This window comes from Haliaeetus albicilla, chromosome 22, assembly GCF_947461875.1.
Source record: "Haliaeetus albicilla chromosome 22, bHalAlb1.1, whole genome shotgun sequence".
In the NCBI taxonomy this organism is placed as follows: domain Eukaryota; kingdom Metazoa; phylum Chordata; class Aves; order Accipitriformes; family Accipitridae; genus Haliaeetus; species Haliaeetus albicilla.
Window position 1 is genome coordinate 17,125,235 of NC_091504.1, and position 20,953 is coordinate 17,146,187.

At 47.4% G+C, this 20,953-nt stretch overlaps 1 protein-coding gene across 1 annotated transcript; it reads right to left on the bottom strand.

Moving 5' to 3' along the window:
• Window positions 1–2,038: 2,038 nt before the first annotated feature.
• GPR139 (G protein-coupled receptor 139) lies at window positions 2,039–20,478 on the bottom strand. The gene is made up of 2 exons (XM_069810077.1): window positions 20,292–20,478; window positions 2,039–6,498 (listed from the first exon to the last, which is right to left on the bottom strand). The coding sequence occupies exons 1-2, from the start codon at window positions 20,410–20,412 to the stop codon at window positions 5,564–5,566; spliced, it is 1,056 nt and encodes a 351-aa protein (XP_069666178.1). The 5' UTR covers window positions 20,413–20,478; the 3' UTR covers window positions 2,039–5,563.
• Window positions 20,479–20,953: the final 475 nt, after the last annotated feature.

A 20,953-nucleotide genomic window follows, 5' to 3' on the forward strand; every position in this document is an offset into this window, starting at 1 on the left:
AGCCCCCAGGATGCCTGGTGCCAGTCCATCTTGCTGCCTGCCTCGTCTCAATCCTGTCCGTGAACCCACCGAGCTCCATTTAAAACCAGTGGGGAGATCTGGGCTGCTGCAATGGCTTTTGCTGAGCCTCCCTGCTTTGGTAGTTAGAGACTGTCTTCTAACTTCCAGGGCAAATCTACCCAAGGGAAGTTCACAAGCACTTATTCTTGTTTCAGCTCTGCTTCTTTATCAAGTTCTTCTCCAAGTACTGCTATTTATCCCTTTAGATAGATATAGATATATATATATATGCATATGGTACATGAAGTCTTGTAAAATGCAATTAATATTATGCTGTATCTTTAGAAATGTCTGTGATTAAATTCTGGGATTTTTCTCAGCTGCTTTCTGTTGGTGACTCATACTCATTCAAGCCCAGCTGGCACAACTGAGTTATTGGTTGTTTCCGACTACTGAAGTTTTATAGCAAATGTATTGTTACAGGCAGGCAAGTGGAGACCCTTGTGTTTATTACTATTGAATTAATCCCATTTTTTCTCTTGAATCTTCAAGGTCATCTGGTTCTCACATGAAATACCTTTCCTTCAGTCCTCCGCCGGCAGTACAATGCCTTTTTTAATAATCTGTACGCTTCATCAGTACTTCTCATGCCATGGCTGTTAATGAAAGTACTGACACAGGCAGATCCCAGGCTCCCTCCGTAAGGAATAACTCTGATAAGCTCCATCTAATCTGGCACAGCCCCTTTCAGCAGTGGCCCTTTCCCCCTGACTTGTCTTGCTTTGATGCCGTCCTTTAAAATCTGCTCCCAACCCTTTCACAGCAGGGAGATCTGACAGGTGGGTCAGGCATTACCTGGATCGCCCTCTCCTCTTGTGCATTTAACTGTACATTTCTTGATCTCTAAGACACTGGACTTTTCTGATCAGTTCCTTCTCTACTCTCTGCTTAGTTTTAATATTTTTTTAATATTCTTTTAATGTCCTATTACTTCTCCAGAGAAGCTAGGAGCTTGATCTCATAGTTTTACATTTGATTGGGGTATGAATTCTACATAGTGTTAGTATTTTTCATTTGAAGAAATGTTGGGCTTCCTCCATGTGCAGTGCCTGGAAGTCCTGAATCCACTTTCTATCTCTAGTATTTTGTATTTTCTCATCATAGTTCTTTTTTTTCTTTTTTTCCCCTTTCTATTTCTGGCAACAGGTATAATACATTTATCCTATTCACATATTTAACAATATACAAATCTGTAAGGGCAGTGTTTCATGAGGTATCTTTATCTCTGCAACAGACTGAAATACCCTACAGGAACATATGAAATCCAAAATGTTTGGGATCACTGGCTGATGGAGCAGAGGCTCTGGATGCCCATCTCAAAATGGGAGGACTTGCAAAGACAGGAGACCAGCCTGTAAAACACACAGACCCTGTGTGTGCACAGGGAGAGTGGATTGGGAGGATTTCCTTGTTAATGCCCCATTTTGTTCACCAATTTGAATCAAGCTGCCATTTCTCCCATTTGCCTCAGCTCCTGGGACTGAACACAGCCTATTTGCAGGGAAGCTTCTGCCATTAATTGTCATTGATCGATGGTGGGAATCGGAGTTATGTGTTTCGCTCTCCTGGGCCCGACTCTCTGGGTATCTCATCACCTGCAGTGACCGGGGGCATCGGCCCGATTTCCTGGCATCACACCTGCTTTGGACGGGTGTCAACAGTTTCAGGTCCAACTTTCCACTGGTATGAGGTCTAGGAACTCACTGAATTTAACAGCTAAACTTAACTTACAGCAGCTGGGACTGTGGTTCAAAATGAAGAATTGGGCCAGTAATAATTTATACATCTTACATTTCAGATTTTTTTTTCAACAAATGAATGAACACCCATAATCCAAGGCCATCTTTTACTGAGTAATGGTTGCCAAGGACTGGTCTTATTTGTAATATATCATAAGTACCTATAAATCAAAAGTATATCATAAGAATCTATAAATCAAACAATAGCTCCAAACACAGTAATAAGTTATGCACCATCTCATAATTTATTATAATACAAACAAGTTTGTCAAACACAATATATTTTCTACTTATGAAAATATCAATATTCACAATTTAAATAGGTGATAGGTCCCATAACTTTATATACCAGCACTCCTCTAAAAAGTATTTTGTTCCTAGCTGTGGTCTTCAAGGACATATACCTATAAGTAATTGAAAAACTGTCCATTCACAGCTTATTTTTTCTAATTGTAGATATTTGAAATAGAAATTAAATAGAGTACAAAAGACCATCTCCACAACAAAGATGGTTTTGTCTCCAGGATACTCTGTCCCTAAATAATGACTGTATATGTGCTTGGTTAAGTTTTTACTATTGGAAAATTAGGAGGTACGAATAATACAGCAAGACATTGGCTAGTTAGCAACAGTCATTGCAAGATGCTTCACACAACCAAAAATAAGGCAAGTATTATCAACAGCAGCTCCCATATGGCAGACTAAAAAGTCAAGGCTTTATTATCCAAACTGGACTCTAAGAAGGCTTCAAACGTCTGTTAACAACATACGGCTTGATCCAAAGCCCTCCTAAATTGATGGGGATTGGAAATACCAACCACAAAACCCACAAGCAACCTTCCCTTTGACTTCAAGGGGCTTTGGAAGTAAGCTCTTAAAGCCCTAAATTATCAGAAATGAAATGACCAATCCACTGTACATGAAAATTGCACCTTGTCATTTCTAAAATGATACAGAAAAGGATTGCGAGTCTTTTTAAATGAAGTTACAACAATTTAATGGGTTATTTTTAGTGGGAAATAAAATATTCACGCAGAAAGATTTTGTTTTTAAATATGGTAATTTACAAAAATACATCATCAGGACAGGAAAAATCAGATGACACTGCTAGTTTGCAGGATAAACATTATGTTACAAAAACTAGTAAATCACACCATGTGAATGGCAGCATATGCCATGCACTTAATTGAATTTTTTTAATAAATAAAAGCCCTAAACGTTCACTATTTTCTGTAAGGTTACTATTATATTAAGTAGAATAGTGAATTTCTTGTATAAATAATTTTTTCAATAGATACATTCTCAAAAAATGAACCACTTATCTATATAGATATTGCACTTCAGACTCATTCACATGTAACTCAGACAAGCATTCCTCATAGCAAATTTAGAATAAAAATAAGTTATAAATACAGTGTTTTCCCAAAATGAAACATACAGTACCTTTTTCATAAGGTAACTTTGGTTACTATCAACTGACAAAGACCAGAGAGAGGTTTCTAAGAGGAGGGTAGAAGGCATGGCCACGAAACTGAATTTCTGTAAAACACTGGTAAAGGGAGCAATAATTTTAACCTCGCCACGACGAATACAGCAAGGCTGAGCCTCCCTCTTACGCTTTATTATTGCAAGTACGTGTGAAGCTTTGTTGAGATCACGGGGACAAAGAGCCTACGGGATGAGGGAGCTCCTCATTTCCCTCTGAATCTGGGGAGATTTAGGTGGGGAGCATCCCCTTGGTGGGTGAGGGTGGGAAGGGTCAGCTTTTTCCCTCAGCTCCCCCTTTCCCCAGGGACGCCGCTCTCCGTGCTCACACCAGCGTGGTCCCTGGGGTGCTCTGGGCGCAGAGAAGTGCCGAGCAACTCTCCCAACCGTTGGGCCGGTGGGAGAGGACCGGGTGGTGCGTGGTCCCCGAGGCGCTGGGCATCCCCTCCCTGTGCTTCTGACTGACCTGAGCAGCCTCCATCTCTCCTGAGAAAGCCCCTCCACGCACGAGCCAGCCTTTGCCTGGGGTCCCGGTCTTCATGGCTTGTGCCTTCTGCTGCCGTTCCCTCCTGGGGAAGGCGAGTTCAGGTTTGGGGTGGGTTTGGCTCTTGGGGGACGCCAGGAGTCGTCAGCGTGCGAACGCGACGTTTGCGACAGAAGGGAACCGGGCTCTTGTCCTCAGCAGGACTTTTGCAGACTTGGCGTTTCTTAGGGGAAATGCACCAAAGCTGAGCTATCCATGGATTTTAGAGAGATGCTTTCAGGCCTCAGATCCCCCCAAAGTGGGATTGACTGGATCCCTTCTCAGAGGACCTCGCTATGTTAGTCCCTGATGCACCACAAGCTCCCTGCTGGCAATGGAGATGGGCACAGGCACAAATGCAGTGCTAGCACCAGATGACTTCTTATTTGCAGCTACTGAGAAGCTGTTGTGTCCACTGACCACATTGTGCTTGTGTTCACCATGCAAGGAAGTCTGCTCTCACGTTTGGTCAGGCTGCAGTAAGTGCCCAATATAGAAGTAAAAAGGTTGTGGTACGTGGCTCTGAGAGACCACGTGCCAAGATCTGAGAAGGAGAGAAATTAAAAGAAATGCATTTTCAGCTTTCCTGTAAATCTCTTCTCTCATTTTCTACACTCAGCATTGCTGGGATGCTGGTTTTTGAGTGTGAAGGAAGAGAAGTTAAGCTACTTTAAATAAGGTAAATATTTACAAGCCTTAGTCCAAGCTGATCTGTGTTTTTACTGCTGTTGAGTATTTAATGGATTTCTTTTGCAAATAGTTTTTTTAACAATTAAAGGGCAAATCTGCAATAGGATGGTATAATCTGTCAGGAGAAAATCTTAGGCTGAGGTTTTTATATGTTAATCCCTAAAGGCCTGAACATGGGGGATAACTGAGAATCTTTATTGATTAAGAAGGAACCTGAAGGCTGTGATCACTCCAAACCTCACAGGAGCAGCTTCAGTGGGAGCTCTGCATCAGGCAGGACTTGGCCTCACACTTGAAAGTCTTTAGACACCATAACTGAAATAGCTGGGAAAAGATGCTGCTTTTGTTCTTGGCTCTAGAAACCTCTCTCCCTCCCTTGAGCTCCCCTGTCTCGGTCACATTCTTAAATAACAACTTAAAACATCTGAATATTGGCAGCTTGCAGGATTGCTTTCCGTGCCAAGGCTGCAACAGGTACTACATCGGTCCTTGAGCCTTGCTCAAGTGAGCCAAAAAGGGCTTGTCACAGTTCATGTCTTGCAGGCTGCCTCTTGCAACAAGGTCTTGACAGCAAGACTGTGTGTGGTAGTATTTCATGTCAGAAACAACACATCATTTTTGGCAAGTGCACACACCAGAAATGGCACCTTCCACAGCACATAAAAGCATCCATTTGCTCCGTCAATAGTGAACTGCATGGTCAAGTAAGGTTTTGTTGTTGTGTTTTAAAAGGTTGTAATTAACTGTTGTTGTGGCTTCCCCCCTTCAATGACTTTGGACTGCACTGGTGCTGGGATGCAAAATGTTTGAGTGCGACTGAACACTATGACTTGAACTCTGAAGCATATTCAAAATGCTATGTAAGAGACGGGGGCATTTGCCTTTTCACTTTTGCTCCTAAAATCAAGTGCTCCTGTTCCCTCCTAACAGTCTGATCTGCCATCGGTCTCCCAGGGAAATGAAATCAAATGACCACTCTTCAAAACAGCCATTTCAGCAAATTACATCCTGAAGATGTAACCACTTGAAAAGAACTTGCACCCAGAAACTCCAACTATTGCCATTTTCATGGTGATATTTTTATAGGCTTTCCATTCTTATCATACTGGTAAACAAGCATTTTGATGCAGTGAGAGTTGGCTGGGGAAATCCAAGGGCTGCTTGTTATGGAAAAGTTATGGTTTGTATAGAATTGCACAGGTTGCTTCTGACACTTAAAGAAGGCTTTCAGCATGGCAGCTGCCATTGTGCGAAATCTTTTGCTAATAAAACAGTAGAGGAAGAAATTAATTGCTGTGTTCAGCAGTGCTAGCATATTGGCAATGTCCGACACAATATGTACCACCCAGCTGTTGTTTATAGGCGATACGTAGAGGTGATACAATATCATGATTATTCTTGGTGCCCAAAGTATGGCAAAAATAGAAGTTATAGTAAACAAAATGGCTGTTGTTTTCCCTGTGGAGTACCCTCGCAGTCGGAAATTGCTCTTTCGCCGCAGCTTGTACACGATGATGGAATTCAGGATGAAGAAGATGGAGCAGGGCACTAAGTAAACGGTAAAGCAGTGGATCCAGATGAGAACGTGATGCATTGATGTGCTTATGTAGTCTTCGATCCAAATGTTGGGCCACCAGTAGTAGGGGATGCTGGTCAAAAAGCAGGTGATGTAGACACTTACAATGACTTTTCGAGTACGAGCAGGGTAGGAGACTGTGTGATACTTCAGCGGATGGCACACAGCTATATACCTATCGATCGTTAGTGGAACCGTAATCCAAATGGAGGTGTGGATGGAAGAAAATTCCAAGACCTCAATTATTTTGTCCAGTACCTGAGGCATCTGTTTGTTTAAGATGAAGTCTTCCATGAGGAAGTCAACAAAGACAATGAAGAAGAGAACCAGGATGTCAGCAGCAGCTAGAGCTAGAAGATAGTTATAGGAGGACTTCTGCCTGCGAGCCACGAGCTGGGAAAGGATGATGACTGTCAAGATGTTTGCTGTGGAGACAGAAATACAGAGTTAGGCTATTAAGATGTAACAGTAGCTTTTCTGAGCATTTGCTCGGAGCCGTAGCTCTGTTCAAGCACTTGGGAACATGACCGCCTTTATTAAAGTTCAAGAAACCAAAAGGAAAACACGACAGTTGGGTCCCTCAGAGAAGCTGTTGCAATGAGAGGAGCCCGTGGCCCCGCTCCCCGCCGTGGGGTTTGCCGATGCTCCGTGTCCCGGCAGACCGGGATGAGGGACAGAGAGAAAGTCTGGACCTTCACTCCAGACACAGGGTTAGGTGGTGTCCAGCAGCCCTTTGCTATCTCCTCGGAGCAGATGTAGAGTTGTGGCCCCAGCTGTGTTGCTGCTCTCTGGTCAGCCGCGCTGCCGCTGCGGACACAGCAGCAGCACCCTGAGCAGGGGGTGCTGGGACCCCTGCCCACGCGCAGGGAGGTAGGGGTAGCAGTAGCAGGAGGCAGCAGCAGAAAAAAATTAATCTCTCTCTCTCGCACACACATTCTCTCTCTCATTCCCGCCCCCTTGCTTTTTTCACTTTTTTTTTTTTTAACAAGTAACAAATGAGAAGGATGGGGGTGGGCTTTGGAGAGAAACATTTTGTCCCTTATCCCAGCTCATGGTGCCTGTCTGGTTTAGTTTTGAACTCCATCTAATAACAGCTGAAATCAAAGCCACCTGGATTAGGTAATTCTCTCTTGACTGAGTGGGATTCCAACTGAGAGAAGAACTTCCAGGGAAACACATCCTTAGCTCCTCCAGAGAGCTGGAGGTCCTTTGCAGCACTCAAAGTTTTCAGCTCTGCCCAGGATGAGTCTCCTGTTAATTCAGTCATGCCTGTCTGACCCACTCTCCTACAGATGGGCTCTGGGGAAGCATCTCCCTTTCCACCACTGAAAAGATCTGCTCCGCAAAGACCTGCTTGCTTATCCAGAGCTGCTCTTTAGAAGTCCTTCAATTGGAAGGCATTCTTCCTCTGAAGAGATACAGCTGAGCCTTTAAGGAAATCCTGCTGGTCACATCAGATGTGATGGATGTTCTGATTCAGCCCAGGTGTAAACATCCCCGAGTTTCCTGAAAAAGCATCTGCTTGCAACTCTCTGGCCACAATACAGATCCATCACCTAAACCATGCCTAGGTGTATTGCATGATACTTAAATAATATTGTGGTGAACTGCTGAAGCGTCTCTCCTGTTTCACTGTCTGGTTTGTTTCCATCTTCTAAAGCTGTGATTCAACTTCAAGCTATGCTTTAGCGGCTGCTTGAATCAGTGCTATAAGGGATGCTATAGGAAGGGCTCAGTCCCACAGTGCCTGGCCAGGCAGAGCTCCCCACCTTGGATACAAACAGCCCTTGCAGTCCTTGAGAGGTTTCCTGGAGCACCAAGGTGTAACCAAACTTTAACTACTTGCTCATGTTCACTAGAACTTACTGTGTAGTCTTGAATGGGGGAAGGGGGGGGGAGAAATCCTATTATTCCTGCTACTGGTATGGCTAGAATCAAACAGGTGAGATTGTTCCCATCAGAAGTTTGTATCACTTGGCTAGAATACCTGAAGTAGTGCTTAAAAATCAGATCTGGTTTACTGTACAAGAGACTGCTGAATGTTTGTATTTGACATTTTCATAAGTGTTCTATAAATCTCCTCTTCTGTGCATTACCTTCAAACATTTCTGCCAGCTTTGATGGATTTCCCAAAACAAATCAACAATAATTGTAAGGATTCCTTTAAATCAGAGACAAAAGAAGTTGCTAACATCAAGGTAATGATGACCTAGGACATATATCCTACAACTGAAAATGCTCTTTTTTTTTTTTAACTGTTTTACTTGGCACTGGAGAAAACCTCCTCCTTTATAACTGCCTTCAAAACCTGCTGTCTGGGAGCAGATTTCTGCCACCAAGGAACTGCAGCACAGTGAATGATCTGGAGTAACAGCCCTCGTAAGTGTCACCTATTTTTGTGTCAATATATTAATTTTGTACCTTGGAACAAAACTGAACCAAACATGACAATCAACTGACTCCTTTCCTAAATTAAAAAAAAAAAAAGCATGATCTTTCCAACAGTACTGTCTCAAATCACCTTCAGGGGAATTTTCCCAATTCTGCTCTCCATTAACAGGAATGCAACTGCATTGATTTCAGCTCAGAGGAGATGGGGTGCCATTGTCAGAACTGCTGTGTCATTTTTGCCTTACTTGCTTATGAAATGCCTCTGTTGTGCCTGCTGCTGAGCCCTAGAGGTACAGTGAGTGATGTACTGTCAAGGAAATCCTCGAGCTGGAGTGTTTATCATGACTCTGCAGCCACTGTTGGTTTTGGCCAGCCAGGCTGAGTGGCTTGGCTTCACAGATATTGGATGTGACCCATGGGGTTCACCTTCTCTTTAAATCCTCTGGATTTGACTCACTCCAGCAGCAACAGCTGGAGCCAGCATGCAGCAAGGGGGATGCTTGAGGACACTGGTCCCTGCTGGTAACTCTGGCCTCACTGTCGGAGGAGCTCCTGCAGGGATGCTGAAGCCCTGCACAGCAGCCCTGCTCCCCACCCCTTCTGCCCATTGTGGGGGTCCTGGTGCTTGGTTCTAACCCTACTCCTGTTTTCCTGCAGGAGCAGATTCATGAGCAGTCCTTTCCTTTGTACCCTCTCCCCCCGCCTCTCTCAGGGTTCCCAGCAACGGCAGTAATAGCATGTACTGAAATGCAAGTTATTTGTCTAATGCCAGTGAGCTTTGCTTGGTGAGCCGGATAAGAAAATTGATCTGACAAAGTACATACAAGCTCTATCCAATTTTTCTGCAAGGGTTACGGTATCTTGTATTGGAAATGCTTTCCCTGGGATCACATTAGGGCTTTTTCTGGCTGGATGATATGAAATATAGTAATATCATTTACTTTGTGAAAACGTATATATACTGGGGTGCAGCAGAAAGTTGCCAGTATGACAGTGTCTTAGCACAGAGTTTGGGAGTATTTTTCCTGCTGCATGCTGTGTAGGGAAAGCAAAGATGAGCTATGGATAAGCCTCAGTCCTTCACCCATTTCCTAGCCAGTGTTAAGTTGGTCCTTGGTGTGTCCTCAGATGGTATCTAAAGCTCAGTAAAATGGGAAATAGGTGGGAACACTGCTCTGTGCGAAGAACTGTGTCCTTGTGCCAGCATCTCAGTGACTCCTGAGTACCTACTCAGTGCCCCACAAGCTCTCCTGTGGGCAAAAATTACCTACTACGGGTGAAAGGTGATGCAAGAGCATTTGCAACCACATTCTAACCTTGTTTACCCTAATTCTTGCACTAATATTGCAGTCAGTGATAAGGACTATGGCAGAGATGATGACAGAGATGTAAAAATATCTGTCTCTACTGTAATGTAGGTGAAGCAAGAGCTGCTGGATAGGTCAGTGCCCCTAAATTGTCCTGGATGGTATACCACCTATTTCTTGCAGTGTTTCTTCTAGATACTGTGTAGTTAAGATCATCTGAATTTGAAAGAGATTGATCACTGAGCTGGGAGTTGATTAGGGGATGACAGATGGGAACTTATGCCAGCGTCGCTTGCTGCAGTGCAGTATTCTGAATTTATAAATATCTGGTTGAGAACCAGGGCTTGATTAAGGACTAGCTGGCTGAAGCCTTGATATGCCACTAGCAGATGATGAGAAGCAACTGTAAGAAATGGCAGTCTCAATTCTTTCCCTTCAGTCATGAGGATGCCTTTGAAATACAGTGTCTGAAGGTCTCTGACACCCAAACACCATTGGTCCACACTGCTCAAAATACGGCAACCTTCTAACTCAGCCAGGCTTCATCATGGGACACTTCGATCTCTCCTCTGGCATCTCCTCTGACTTTATCAGCTTCTGTGTACAAATTATAGCACTGAAACTCATGCCATTGGAGGTCCTATGTATCTGAGAGGGATCATCCTTTAGGAGTAACCTTGGTTCTCATGTGGATTTGGGTTTGCTTCCCATACCAAAGCCAGGCTGCCTTGCCTGCAGAGCCCGGGCAGTCTTCTGTGCCTCCTCAAAGCAGTGCCTGTGACCTAAAGGCACAGTTTTTTCCCCAGCTTGTTTCATGGATTACCGTCATAGCTCAAATAGTGTCTTTGCGGGGGGTTCGCAGAGCTCCTTCCACTGACTATTATCACCGCGTGTGAGCTTAAGCAGGAGCAATTGTATCTGTCTAAAGAAGAAATAGGCATGTTTCTCGGCTTTGGTTTTTTTATTGAGAGCATTTTGCATGTACACAGCAGCCTGTGCAGTGAAATAGCCTTTATAACACAAGTAGTAGCGCCGCTGCGTTGGGAGTAAGGCCCGCTGTGTGGTTCAGCAGTTCAGCATCATAAACTACCTAAATGAAGTAGCCATGAGTGTCGCTTACCAAGCGTGATAAACGTTAGGTCACTGAATATAATGGACACCTTTTACCGAATACAGTTGTTGCTAGGATCCCTACAAATTATTGTGCAATGTATGAAACTACTCTGCAGGCCTTGCATTAGTCACCTGACTGGCACAGAGAGAGACAGTTTACGAACGGGAAATTTGAAATTGCTTTAGAAAGTACGTTAGTAACAGTTCCTTCTTAGAGTTAGAAACTCTGAGACTGTAACTACAGTATGTTAAAAATATATGATGGAAAAAAAGTGACGTGTTGGCTTGGTGGGAATAGATGATTTCTTCTAAGGTAGGAGGCAATATTAAAATGTAAACAGGTACCGTGTCCAGCAGCCAGATCTGACCAGGATTACTAACAGTTGTTTGCCAGTAGTTACCAGATTGGAGATGAGGATGGTATTCAGCCCTTCATGTGGGAGCTCTCTGGAGAAGATGATGACAATGGGTGATTTCTGATGGAAGCTGTGGCAACAAAAACATATGTTTATTACTGATGTTGGCTATAGCCCGTTATGTGGTCTTTTAAAATGACCCCTGGATGCTGTTTGCCCTTGAAGAAGATAGGGCAGTTCCATGTTTTCCTCTTACAGCCAGTATGGGTTGAACTCAACACTACACCAGGAGGGGACAACCTTCGTAAATGGTGCCTGCTCATCGCTAATGTAATTTGTTCTTCTCTTTTATTATCATATCTTAAGATCCTTCCTTAAACCATTGTGAAGTGTAAAGAGGTACTTTATAGAATATAATCAGTGCAATATAAGATTTTCCTTCCTTGAGAGCTCCCATGAGGATTGATTTTTAAAATAAATTGATTTATTTGTTGTTCAATTGTCTGAGTGCCACCAAATGGCACACATACACTCACCCTTGGGAGGGAAGCACCCTTGGCCCCTTCTACTGGTGCCTGCATCACCTCCCAGGGGATGGAGAGGGATCTAAGCCAAAAATCAAACATCACAAAAGCTACGGCAGGCGTGGATGCAGGGCTGCCACTGGAGGAGGTTTCACACCTTGTAGGAAGGCTCTCATATGGTTTCTGCTTAGAAATCCCATATGCAGGGACAAACCACGCCAGCTCTGAGGGTGAAAGTGAACCTGGAGATAGAGGATGATCAAGCTCCTGCCCAGGACAACCCAAACTCCCCTCTATATGCAGGAGACAAGGTTAGTGACTGCCAGAGAAAACGCGGCATGGCCTTGCACTTCCAAGTCACAGGTGAATGAATGAGTTGGTGTCAGAGGCCAGATTCTGACAATGAAATCTGGCCTCCAGGGCCATTTTTCTCACTGACAGCATTTATTAGCTGAGGTGGCTCTGGGGAAGGACACCGTGAATGGGATACGCTGCTCAATGGCTGACACAGGCCGGTCATGGATGCCAAAAGCACTTCCTCGCTGTTGGAGGGCACAGATGCGGTAATGGCGTGGAGATGCCGACGGCCGGGTACTCACTTTAAGCCTTGCCAACTACCCAGGCTTAAGTGCAGTAACTTGTCTGGCAGACAGGTGTAATTACATTGCATTGCTTTCAGCTTTCCTAGACTGACGGAGTAGGCTTTTTTTCCCCTAGTCTTTATAAAATAGGGCTATTTTTGCAATATGAGAACAGCCCAGAAGGAACGCTAGGCCAAGATGCAGGGAGGCTCAGTACGTGCTCACCAGTGGCAGACGTGTGTTAATGTGACAGGGATCTGGTTCTCCTCTTTCTGTCTTCACCCTCCTTATCCACCTTTCCCGAGCTGTGCCTACAGCACAGAAAGCCTCTAATGACTCTCAGACATTCCCCCCTGAAGCCTTTCTTAGAGGCACCTACACGAGGATAAAAACGTCTAAAACTCATATCCCAAAATCTAGCTTCACATCTTGCTACCAGAGCAGTAAAGCTTTCTAATGGAAATTGGTGCTGGGAGGAGAAAAAGCAATCTGCAAAATAATGGAGAAATCATAAAAGGGATTTGGTTATTCATGCAATGTATCTGGACAGACAGAGATTTTCGAGGCAATTCGGGTGTCTCATTTGGCAGGTGTCTGTGGCTTCTAAATGTGCGCTGTCAGCGAAGTTTAAGAGCTCTCAAGCAGAGTAACTTGAGCTCAAGGATCACAAAACCATTCTACCCTTCTGATATCAAATGCCAAAGCACTGAGGCAGGTGCCAAAGGTATTTGATGGGACTACTAGGATGGAGGCAGGACGCGATTTCATAAGGGCACTAGCATGAATTCTTTACTGAACATGAATAATTAAGAGGATTTTACTGTTGATTGTGGTTTTGCTAAAAACCAAACTTTTTATGTCTTCCTAAAGCATTAGCTAATGCAATAGGAGCTCATGCTTGCAAACCCCATGGCCAAGCTTTCTCAGAGACTATGCCAATTTTACACAATATGCAGGAAATCACAGACTACGTAAAACCATTGCAGTTTGGCTTTATTTCCCCCACGGAGAATATACTGCATCCAGACTAAATATATCGCTCTTTGGTGTGCCAGTCCAGACATTGAAGAAAACATACCTAGAATGAACAAATGTTTGTGAAATATCCCAGTCTCATGTAACTGACTGACAGGTAATTTGTCTTGAAACCAAAAGCAACCTCTAGTGCACCTATCCGCGCAGTCAATGCACCATATGATTGAAAAGATGGAGAAGTTAAATGACTGTACATTCCAGGGACTCTCTGTTTCAGGTGGCAGAAGAGAACAATTTCAGTAAAAAAGATGTGTTCAGTGTTTCAATATGCAGGCTTCTGTCCTCTTCCACGGATAAAGGGATAAAACGCCTTTTGGTCATCTGTACTGCTAATTCTGGTCCTACTTGGTTGCCTCTACTTCCTTCCCTCTGCACAGCCATACTGGTGTCCTGGGGGGCAAACCAACACCATCTTTTCCTGTCAGGTCACTCCCAGAATGGCACCAACAGTGCTCCAGACATTGGGGTTTAGAATCCTTACATAAATACGTTTCTTTATTCTGCAGAATGAAAACAGAATTGTGTGCGAGGTCTCCTGTGCTCAAGGGGTTAATTTTGGCTTTGTTTCCTTCCCTGGTGTCTCAAAGTTGAGGGGAAAAGAGATTAAAGGCTCAAAAAGACCTCCTGAAACAGAAGGTGAAAGCTTCTGTGGCCAGGGATTGCTTTGCACTTGGTGTGTGAAAGCAGAGAGCGCACCACATCAGGACATCTCCGTGGTGTCTGTTTGCCTACAGCAAATTGTTTTGACGTATGCGGATGAAGGCCTTCTCCTGCTGGCTTGTTTCTGCTGATTCACCCCCATTTTATGGAGAGGAGCAGAAAGAGGAGGAGGAGAAAACTAAGTAAGGGGGTGGATGAAGAACAGCAGGATATTAGACTGCCTAGTGCTTCTGAATGGCTTGACTTCTTAACAACTGGGGGCTCTGCATTACCCACCTACCGTGAAAACTGGCTGTGCTCTCTCTTTTGTGTCGTTGTCATTTCAAGGAAAAATCTCCTTTGGAGTTTTTCCTTCCCAATCCATTTCAGCAGCCTGCCATGCAAGGTTGTGCACTTCATAGTCTACTGAGCCTCACAAATATTGCACCTCGTTATCATTACAGCCCTGACAGTGTTGCTTCCTACTGATGTGGCAGAAGAAAACCAAAGTTAGCAGTTGTACTCTGTAGTGGCGTTCAGATGTGTGCAATCAAGTCCTACTCTGCATTAACATGGGTTCAGCCACATGCTGCCTTTCAGGCTGCAAGGATTTAGTGGCCACAGTCTCCAGACATACTGACCAAACTAAATCGCTCCCATCTGCGCGCCTTGCTGCCACCATTTCTGTGCAGGAACACTGTAATGAATCTATTCTTTTTCATAATGATTCTTCTCTCCTTAAAGAAAACGCATTCATTTTACAATAGGAAGTGACTCATTTTAAACATGTTAGCAGCAGTTTTGTTCCACTCTGTCCAGCAGTGCTACTGTAATGTTCTGCAGTGCCCTTTGGTGCTCTGATAGCTGAGATAAAGTTCTGCCAATTTATTTGTCCTTCTTTAAGCAGGATGCAATGTACTGGCTTTGCGTCCAATTCAGATTTTAAGTCAGAGAAAGTATGGTCTTTGAATAAAAGGGGGGTTGAATCAGGCCTCAGGAGGGTTCAGTTCTTATTCATTGTGTGAACTCTATCTAATGAGTGACAGCTGAAGAGTCCTGTTTTTTTCAAGGTCATAACTCTGCATGTAACAATTCTTCCACTCATATTTTCAGATCTTCCTTTAGCACTTCTATTGTTCAGGTGTGCTGTTATGAGAAAGGCTATTTATTCAGGTGTTGGAAATGCTCTCTTTAATCAGAAGCCTGTACCGTGATTGCAGGCAGTGGATGGCAGGAATCCGAAACGGGTCAGACACACTTCTGTACTGCTGTGTGCTGTATGTACACGTACCTTCTGCCCGCTTTGGTATTTACTGGGTATTACATGCCACATGAGTCATCAACAAACACTGCTACCTGTCCCCCTTCCTACTCGTGTTACTAACCACGTTGTGGCTGTAGGCACAGAGATGGCAACGCTCTTCAGGTCTCCTTCCCCCTACACCGGCGGGGAGTGGAGGGAGCACAGCTGAGCTCTTGCACGGTGGTGGTCTCTCAGATGAGGGATGCTCAGCCCACAGCCCCCCAGCAGTACCTGCCTTGCCAGGATGATGACCCTGGCTTGCAGGCCTCCTGAATAGCCTCCTTATTCCAAGCTGCATACGGGGAGAAGGCTCCAGAAGGACCAATTCTCCATCATTCCAGTTTGCCCAGGCCTGTACTGTAGTTTGCATGGGCACAGTGCAAATGTTACGCACCTGCACGTCAATCCAACACCTAGGAAGCACCTGGCTTGCTGTGCGAGGACAGCTGCTCTCTTGTCTGTTAGCGAAAGGTCCATAACGTGTAGCTCTCTCTTGATAGTGTGTTAAAAAGGTTAGGCACCCCTGCTGAACTTAGACGTTCCTCTAGGTCAGGACTATAGCTTCTCTCCTTCTGCATGAGCCCACCAAGTGCACTCTGCGCATGGCTGGGCTTTGAACCACCTGGGTTGTCCCCATCTCCGTGACACTTTGTTCAGCAGCAGGTCTGACATGAAAGCTACCCCTTCGCACCCTCCAGCTGGGAGCACCCAAGCATGTCCAGGCTGCTTTCCCAAACTTGCAAAGTCCTTAATCTGTGTTTAGATCAGCGTGATCTGTTTTAAGCAGAAGCCTAAAGCACAAATAAAAGAAGCATTTGTGGACCAGGCTCTCGAAGTCTGGAGTGGGACACTGGTGTGAGTCTGTTACCTCCTGGGGATGCTGTAAGGGTGCTGGGTATGTGCCTGTGCTTTGTGTCACTGGGATGTGATGACCCCTGAACCCAAGTTGCTCCCCAGGTAGGCGACTGACCGGGGAGCAAAGTGGAACCAGCGATCATGCAGTAAGAAAGCCAGATCTTACTTTGCCTCTCTGCGCTGTCAGGAGGAGAAGAGCCCTGGAAGCATGGATCAGGCCAGGCCCCGGTCTAGGAAACGCTGCCACTTTGTCCTTTCAGCAGCAATACGCTATCGCCCCGGCAGGGAAGGTGACTGCATGCAAGGCAACTCAGTCGCCGCTGCACCTTCTAATGAAGCAGGAATCAGGGTCAAAGCCAGGTGTCTGCAGCGAGCACTGCTGCTTCTCTGCCTGACCTTCCCGGCCGTGTTCGGTGGCACCGCCACAGCATAGCAGGAGCTCTCTGGTGTAGCCGCTTTGTGCGGCTCTCACTGGCAAAGGGACAGACTGAGGGTTGGTACCTGTTGCTCTTTGCTTCCTCACCTTACCACCTGGACTGAATCAGAGCCATTTCTTCCCTCCCCCACATCCGACAACACCTCTTCTCTGGCATTTTCTGTCACTAAAGACAGAAACGCTGCCATTAAGCCTTCCTGCAGCCCCTCTCTTGCCTTCTGGCGAAGTGGAGGTGCTTCAGAGGTCCTCTCCAGCTGACAGACAAGGGAAGTGCAGGGATGGTAGAGCAGGGGCTGCAGAACAGCTCTGTAAATGACACCCCCCTCCCCACCCCAAATGGGAATATGACCCTGCTTCCAGCGCTGCTGCCTCGCTCTGCTCTCTCCACCCTTGCACCGGCAGTTTCTCCCTGTCCCGCGCAGCCTGCTCCTGGCAGCGGGACTGCGCGCTTGTGGGACACCTTTGGACATCTGCGCTCAAAACAAGTTTTGGAAAACAGTCTCCGTCTTGCCAGCCTCTGCTTAGAGGGAAAAGAAGAAACCTCCCGTGCCAGCTGATCGGAAGGCGCAGTCACCTCTGGCAGAGTCGTAGCCGCCTTGGCGCGCGGTACCTGCTGCGGCAGGGTCAGTGTGCAGGGGTGCCTCTGCAGTTGCCCCTCTTTGCAGGGCATGGCCTGGCACTTGCCTCTGAGTGCTTCTGCCAGAGCAGGGGTGAAGGGAGTTCTCTTTGCTCACTCTCTCGTCTCTGCCTTTTTCAGACTTTCTGGTGTCTGGTTGAACAAGGAGCGAGAAAGAGCCATTGCTGAGAACAGGATCTGCTGAGATGCCTGGGTTATACAAGGGAGGGGAAAAGATGCTTTCTCTGCATGCACAATCAGGCCTGGCATCACTTGGCCTCAACGTGGAGTTGTTGAGTTAGTGAAATTTCCTTCAGACACTAGAGCAGGAAAGGCAGAAACAGTTAACTGGTTTCTCCTCTCATCAGTCTTTCTCCAAGGCTTGTGGCAAGGAGTTAACCATTTCCATTTCAGCAAAACACTGCACTAGTGCTGTATTTGAGGACAGATCCTAGACAGTATTTCACTTAAATTCTTGGCATTGTGCAGAGGTAATTACTCAGATCCCACAGACTTCAGGGTTCTTTTTCTAACAGGTAGTAAGCGTGCTACCTTTACAATTTTCTGATGTTAGAAAACCAAAGAGCAGCTTCAAATTAAAACGTGAAAAGCTCTTTTTAGCACTGCTCTTGCCCTGTACCACATCCTCAATGAAGCTTGGCCATGTGAGTCTTTCCCTAAACATATCCAGCTTGTTCTCATCTCTGTGCAGTCTCAGGGTGAGAATCATAAATTTCTCATGCACTCAGCATACTGTACATGTGCAGTGTTTTCAGGTGTTAGTGCCAATGTTATCCTCAGATAACATGCACTGAACAAGCTGACGCATTTATACCTGATATAAGTCCACTGAACTCAGCAGTGTTGCACAACCAAATGCTTTGGCTAGTTCTGTTAAGTACTATCACTGGTGCCACTGCTCTAATCAGTCGATGTCTGATCCCTTGAGAAATGCATGTCACCATTGCTAATTTGGATCGCCCAGCGATTTTAACCATGTTCTTAGAATGACAGTGTTAGGTCTGTAATTACAATGTAGTATCCTTAGGGAGCTGGTGCAAGTATGAGCAGAGCGCTCATTAAGGGATTTTTCTTGTCTGTGCATGTAAGACTTTTCCCCTGTTTCAGAGACATACAAAGGCAAGCTTAGCCACAGACTGCTTCATAACAACTTCTTCACCTGATAATCTTGAGAGGGTCTGGGTCAGTCCCTAGGGAACAGGTTTTGAAATCAGAGCTTGTCATTACTGTGGAGGTCTAAGCAGCCCCTAAGGAATTAATGAAGAGGAAACTACCTCCTCATGCCTGCTGGCTGGGTCTCTTCACGTCAGGGCTGAGACTTATCGATGCTGTGGAGCAGAGACACTTGCCTATGCCCTGCATCCTCTGTGGGTAAATACAGGACTTAACTTTCCAGTTCTCTGCGCTATTGGTCTGAACTATTAGCCAATCTTCAAATTTTAATTACAAGTCAGGGGGGAAAAAAAAACCCAACCAACACAAAGAACATCAATTCATATGCAGAGTGGTAATTACATGTGTGCTGTTCAGAGGCAGGCTTCTCTTCATGTCTGATTAAAAATTTTTCTATGTATTAATTGCTCGAAGAAGGAATTACGGTGAACAAGCCATGCAGAAATTGTAGACTATTAACTGTCATTGCTGCTTGCCATTTTACATGGCACTTTAAATGCGTAGCTGTACATAGACACAAGCCAACTCTCTTGTATTACACCCTTAAAATACCAATTCACCTTGGTGCATCAGATTGCTCTAACTTTTCCCCGACTCATTCTGCCTGTCCTTGGGATCGCTGTAAGTTACTCTGAGGCTGGAGGTGTTAAGCCAGGGAGCAAGCTGTGATGTTTGCCCACCCAGGCTGCACTGGGATGGCAGCGCTGCCTGCTGAAGCCCAGTCTAACTGCAGAAGCGGTGCTGCACGAGCAGCTCCCCGCAGTCCTGCGTGCCAAGGCGTCTCGCTGACAGCCTCAGACAGCCCCCTCCGGGAGGAAAAACCTGCTCGGTCTTCTGTCTCGGCTGAGACAGTCTCGGCGATGCGATGCTCATGTGGCATCTGCGTGTTTTGAGCTGTGGATACCTGCGTGCTGGCAACGGTGCTGCACAGGTGTTCACACCCAAGCCTGAAACATCCTTTCCTTCCCCATTTGGGGTCTCTCTTGCTTTTCTCATCCCCAGCATCTCTATATTGTCTTTGTCCCCTTTTTAAGTAGGAAATTTCGCCGTGGGTTATACAGTCTGGAGGCTGGAGCCTGTGACCTGGGTCTTTCTTCCGAGACCTGTACCTGCGCTCGGGAACCTCTGTGTCAGCATTGCCATTGCCTTTGCAGGGCGCCGACCCCAAGACTGGACTTTCTAGATACCGCTCTGCTCCATCGGCCGCAGGGACAGGCTCCCGAGCAAGACGACTGTCCGCTAACCTTCTGATAGCGTGCTCCTTCCCCAGCCGAGGTCCTTACTGGTGGCATGTTGCTCCTAAAGCCAACCCTGCCCCGGGGAGCCAGGCAGAGGTTTGCACCCGCAGAACTCGACAGCTACGCTTTTGATTACTGCCGGCCCGGCACGCGATCGATAGGGGACAGACCCGGCTGCCCTCGGTACCGCTTAGTCTTCAAATGGCCAAACTGATTACGGCAGAAACTTCCCGACCGGCTGAGACTCTGGATGTCAAGTTCAAAGTCAGAGCGCCCGAGCCCGGGTGCGAAAGCGACGGCAGGGGTGCGAGGGCAGGCAGGGACAAAGCCCGGCCAGGGAGAAAACGCGGGGACAGCAGCGTGTCGGGCAGCGAAGGTGCCGTCCACGAAGCGCCCGCGTCCATCCCCCCCACGCACGCTAAAGATCGCGTCCCCGGTGCCCTCAGCCGCCCGAGGACGCCGCAGCGCGCTCACCCCCGCCCCGCACCGCGGGCAGGAGACGCTCCGGCGGGCACCGCCGGCAAGCTCTGCGGTGCGGGAACCCCGCAGCCTCCCCCTCACCGCGGCAGCTCCCGGGGCAGCCCGGGCGCGGCGCCCGGTCCCCCCGCCGACCGGGGACGCGGCACTCACCCGGTAGCCCGAGGCAGAGCAGCAGGCTGTAGTAGACGACAGGTGCGTATCCCAAACCGCAGCCATAGCGGTGGTGCGCCAGGAGGGAGCCGTTGTGGAGGTGGAGGTGGTTGTGCTCCATCGACCCCGCTCTCTCTCTCTCCCCCGCGGCCGCGCTGCCGGCGCTCGCTCCGCCGCACGGGCCGCCCCGGCCGCGCCGCCCTCCCGCCCCTCGCACGCTCGGCGGCGGCGGTGAGCGCAGCGCGGCGCGGCCCCCGCGGCGGGCGGGCGGCGGCACGTGGCGCGGCCCGGGGCGCTGCGGGGCCGGGCGGGGCGGGGCGGGACCAGCCCCGGCTCCCGCCGCTGGGGCGGGGCAGCCCCCGCCTCCGGCCGCAACCCGCCGCCGCCGCCGCCGTTCCGGGATGCGCCGGTCCTGGGACACCCCCCGCTCCCCGGTCGGCGGAGGCAGGTCCGGGGCCCCGCGGAGGAGGGGAAGCCCGGCGGAGAGGGGCCTGAGGAGACCCCCGGGCTCCTCTTCCCTCCCCTCGGCCCGGCGGAGAGGGGCCTGAGGAGACCCCCGGGCTCCTCTTCCCTCCCCTCGGCCCGGCGGAGAGGGGCCTGAGGAGACCCCCGGGCTCCTCTTCCCTCCCCTCGGCCCGGCGGAGAGGGGCCTGAGGAGACCC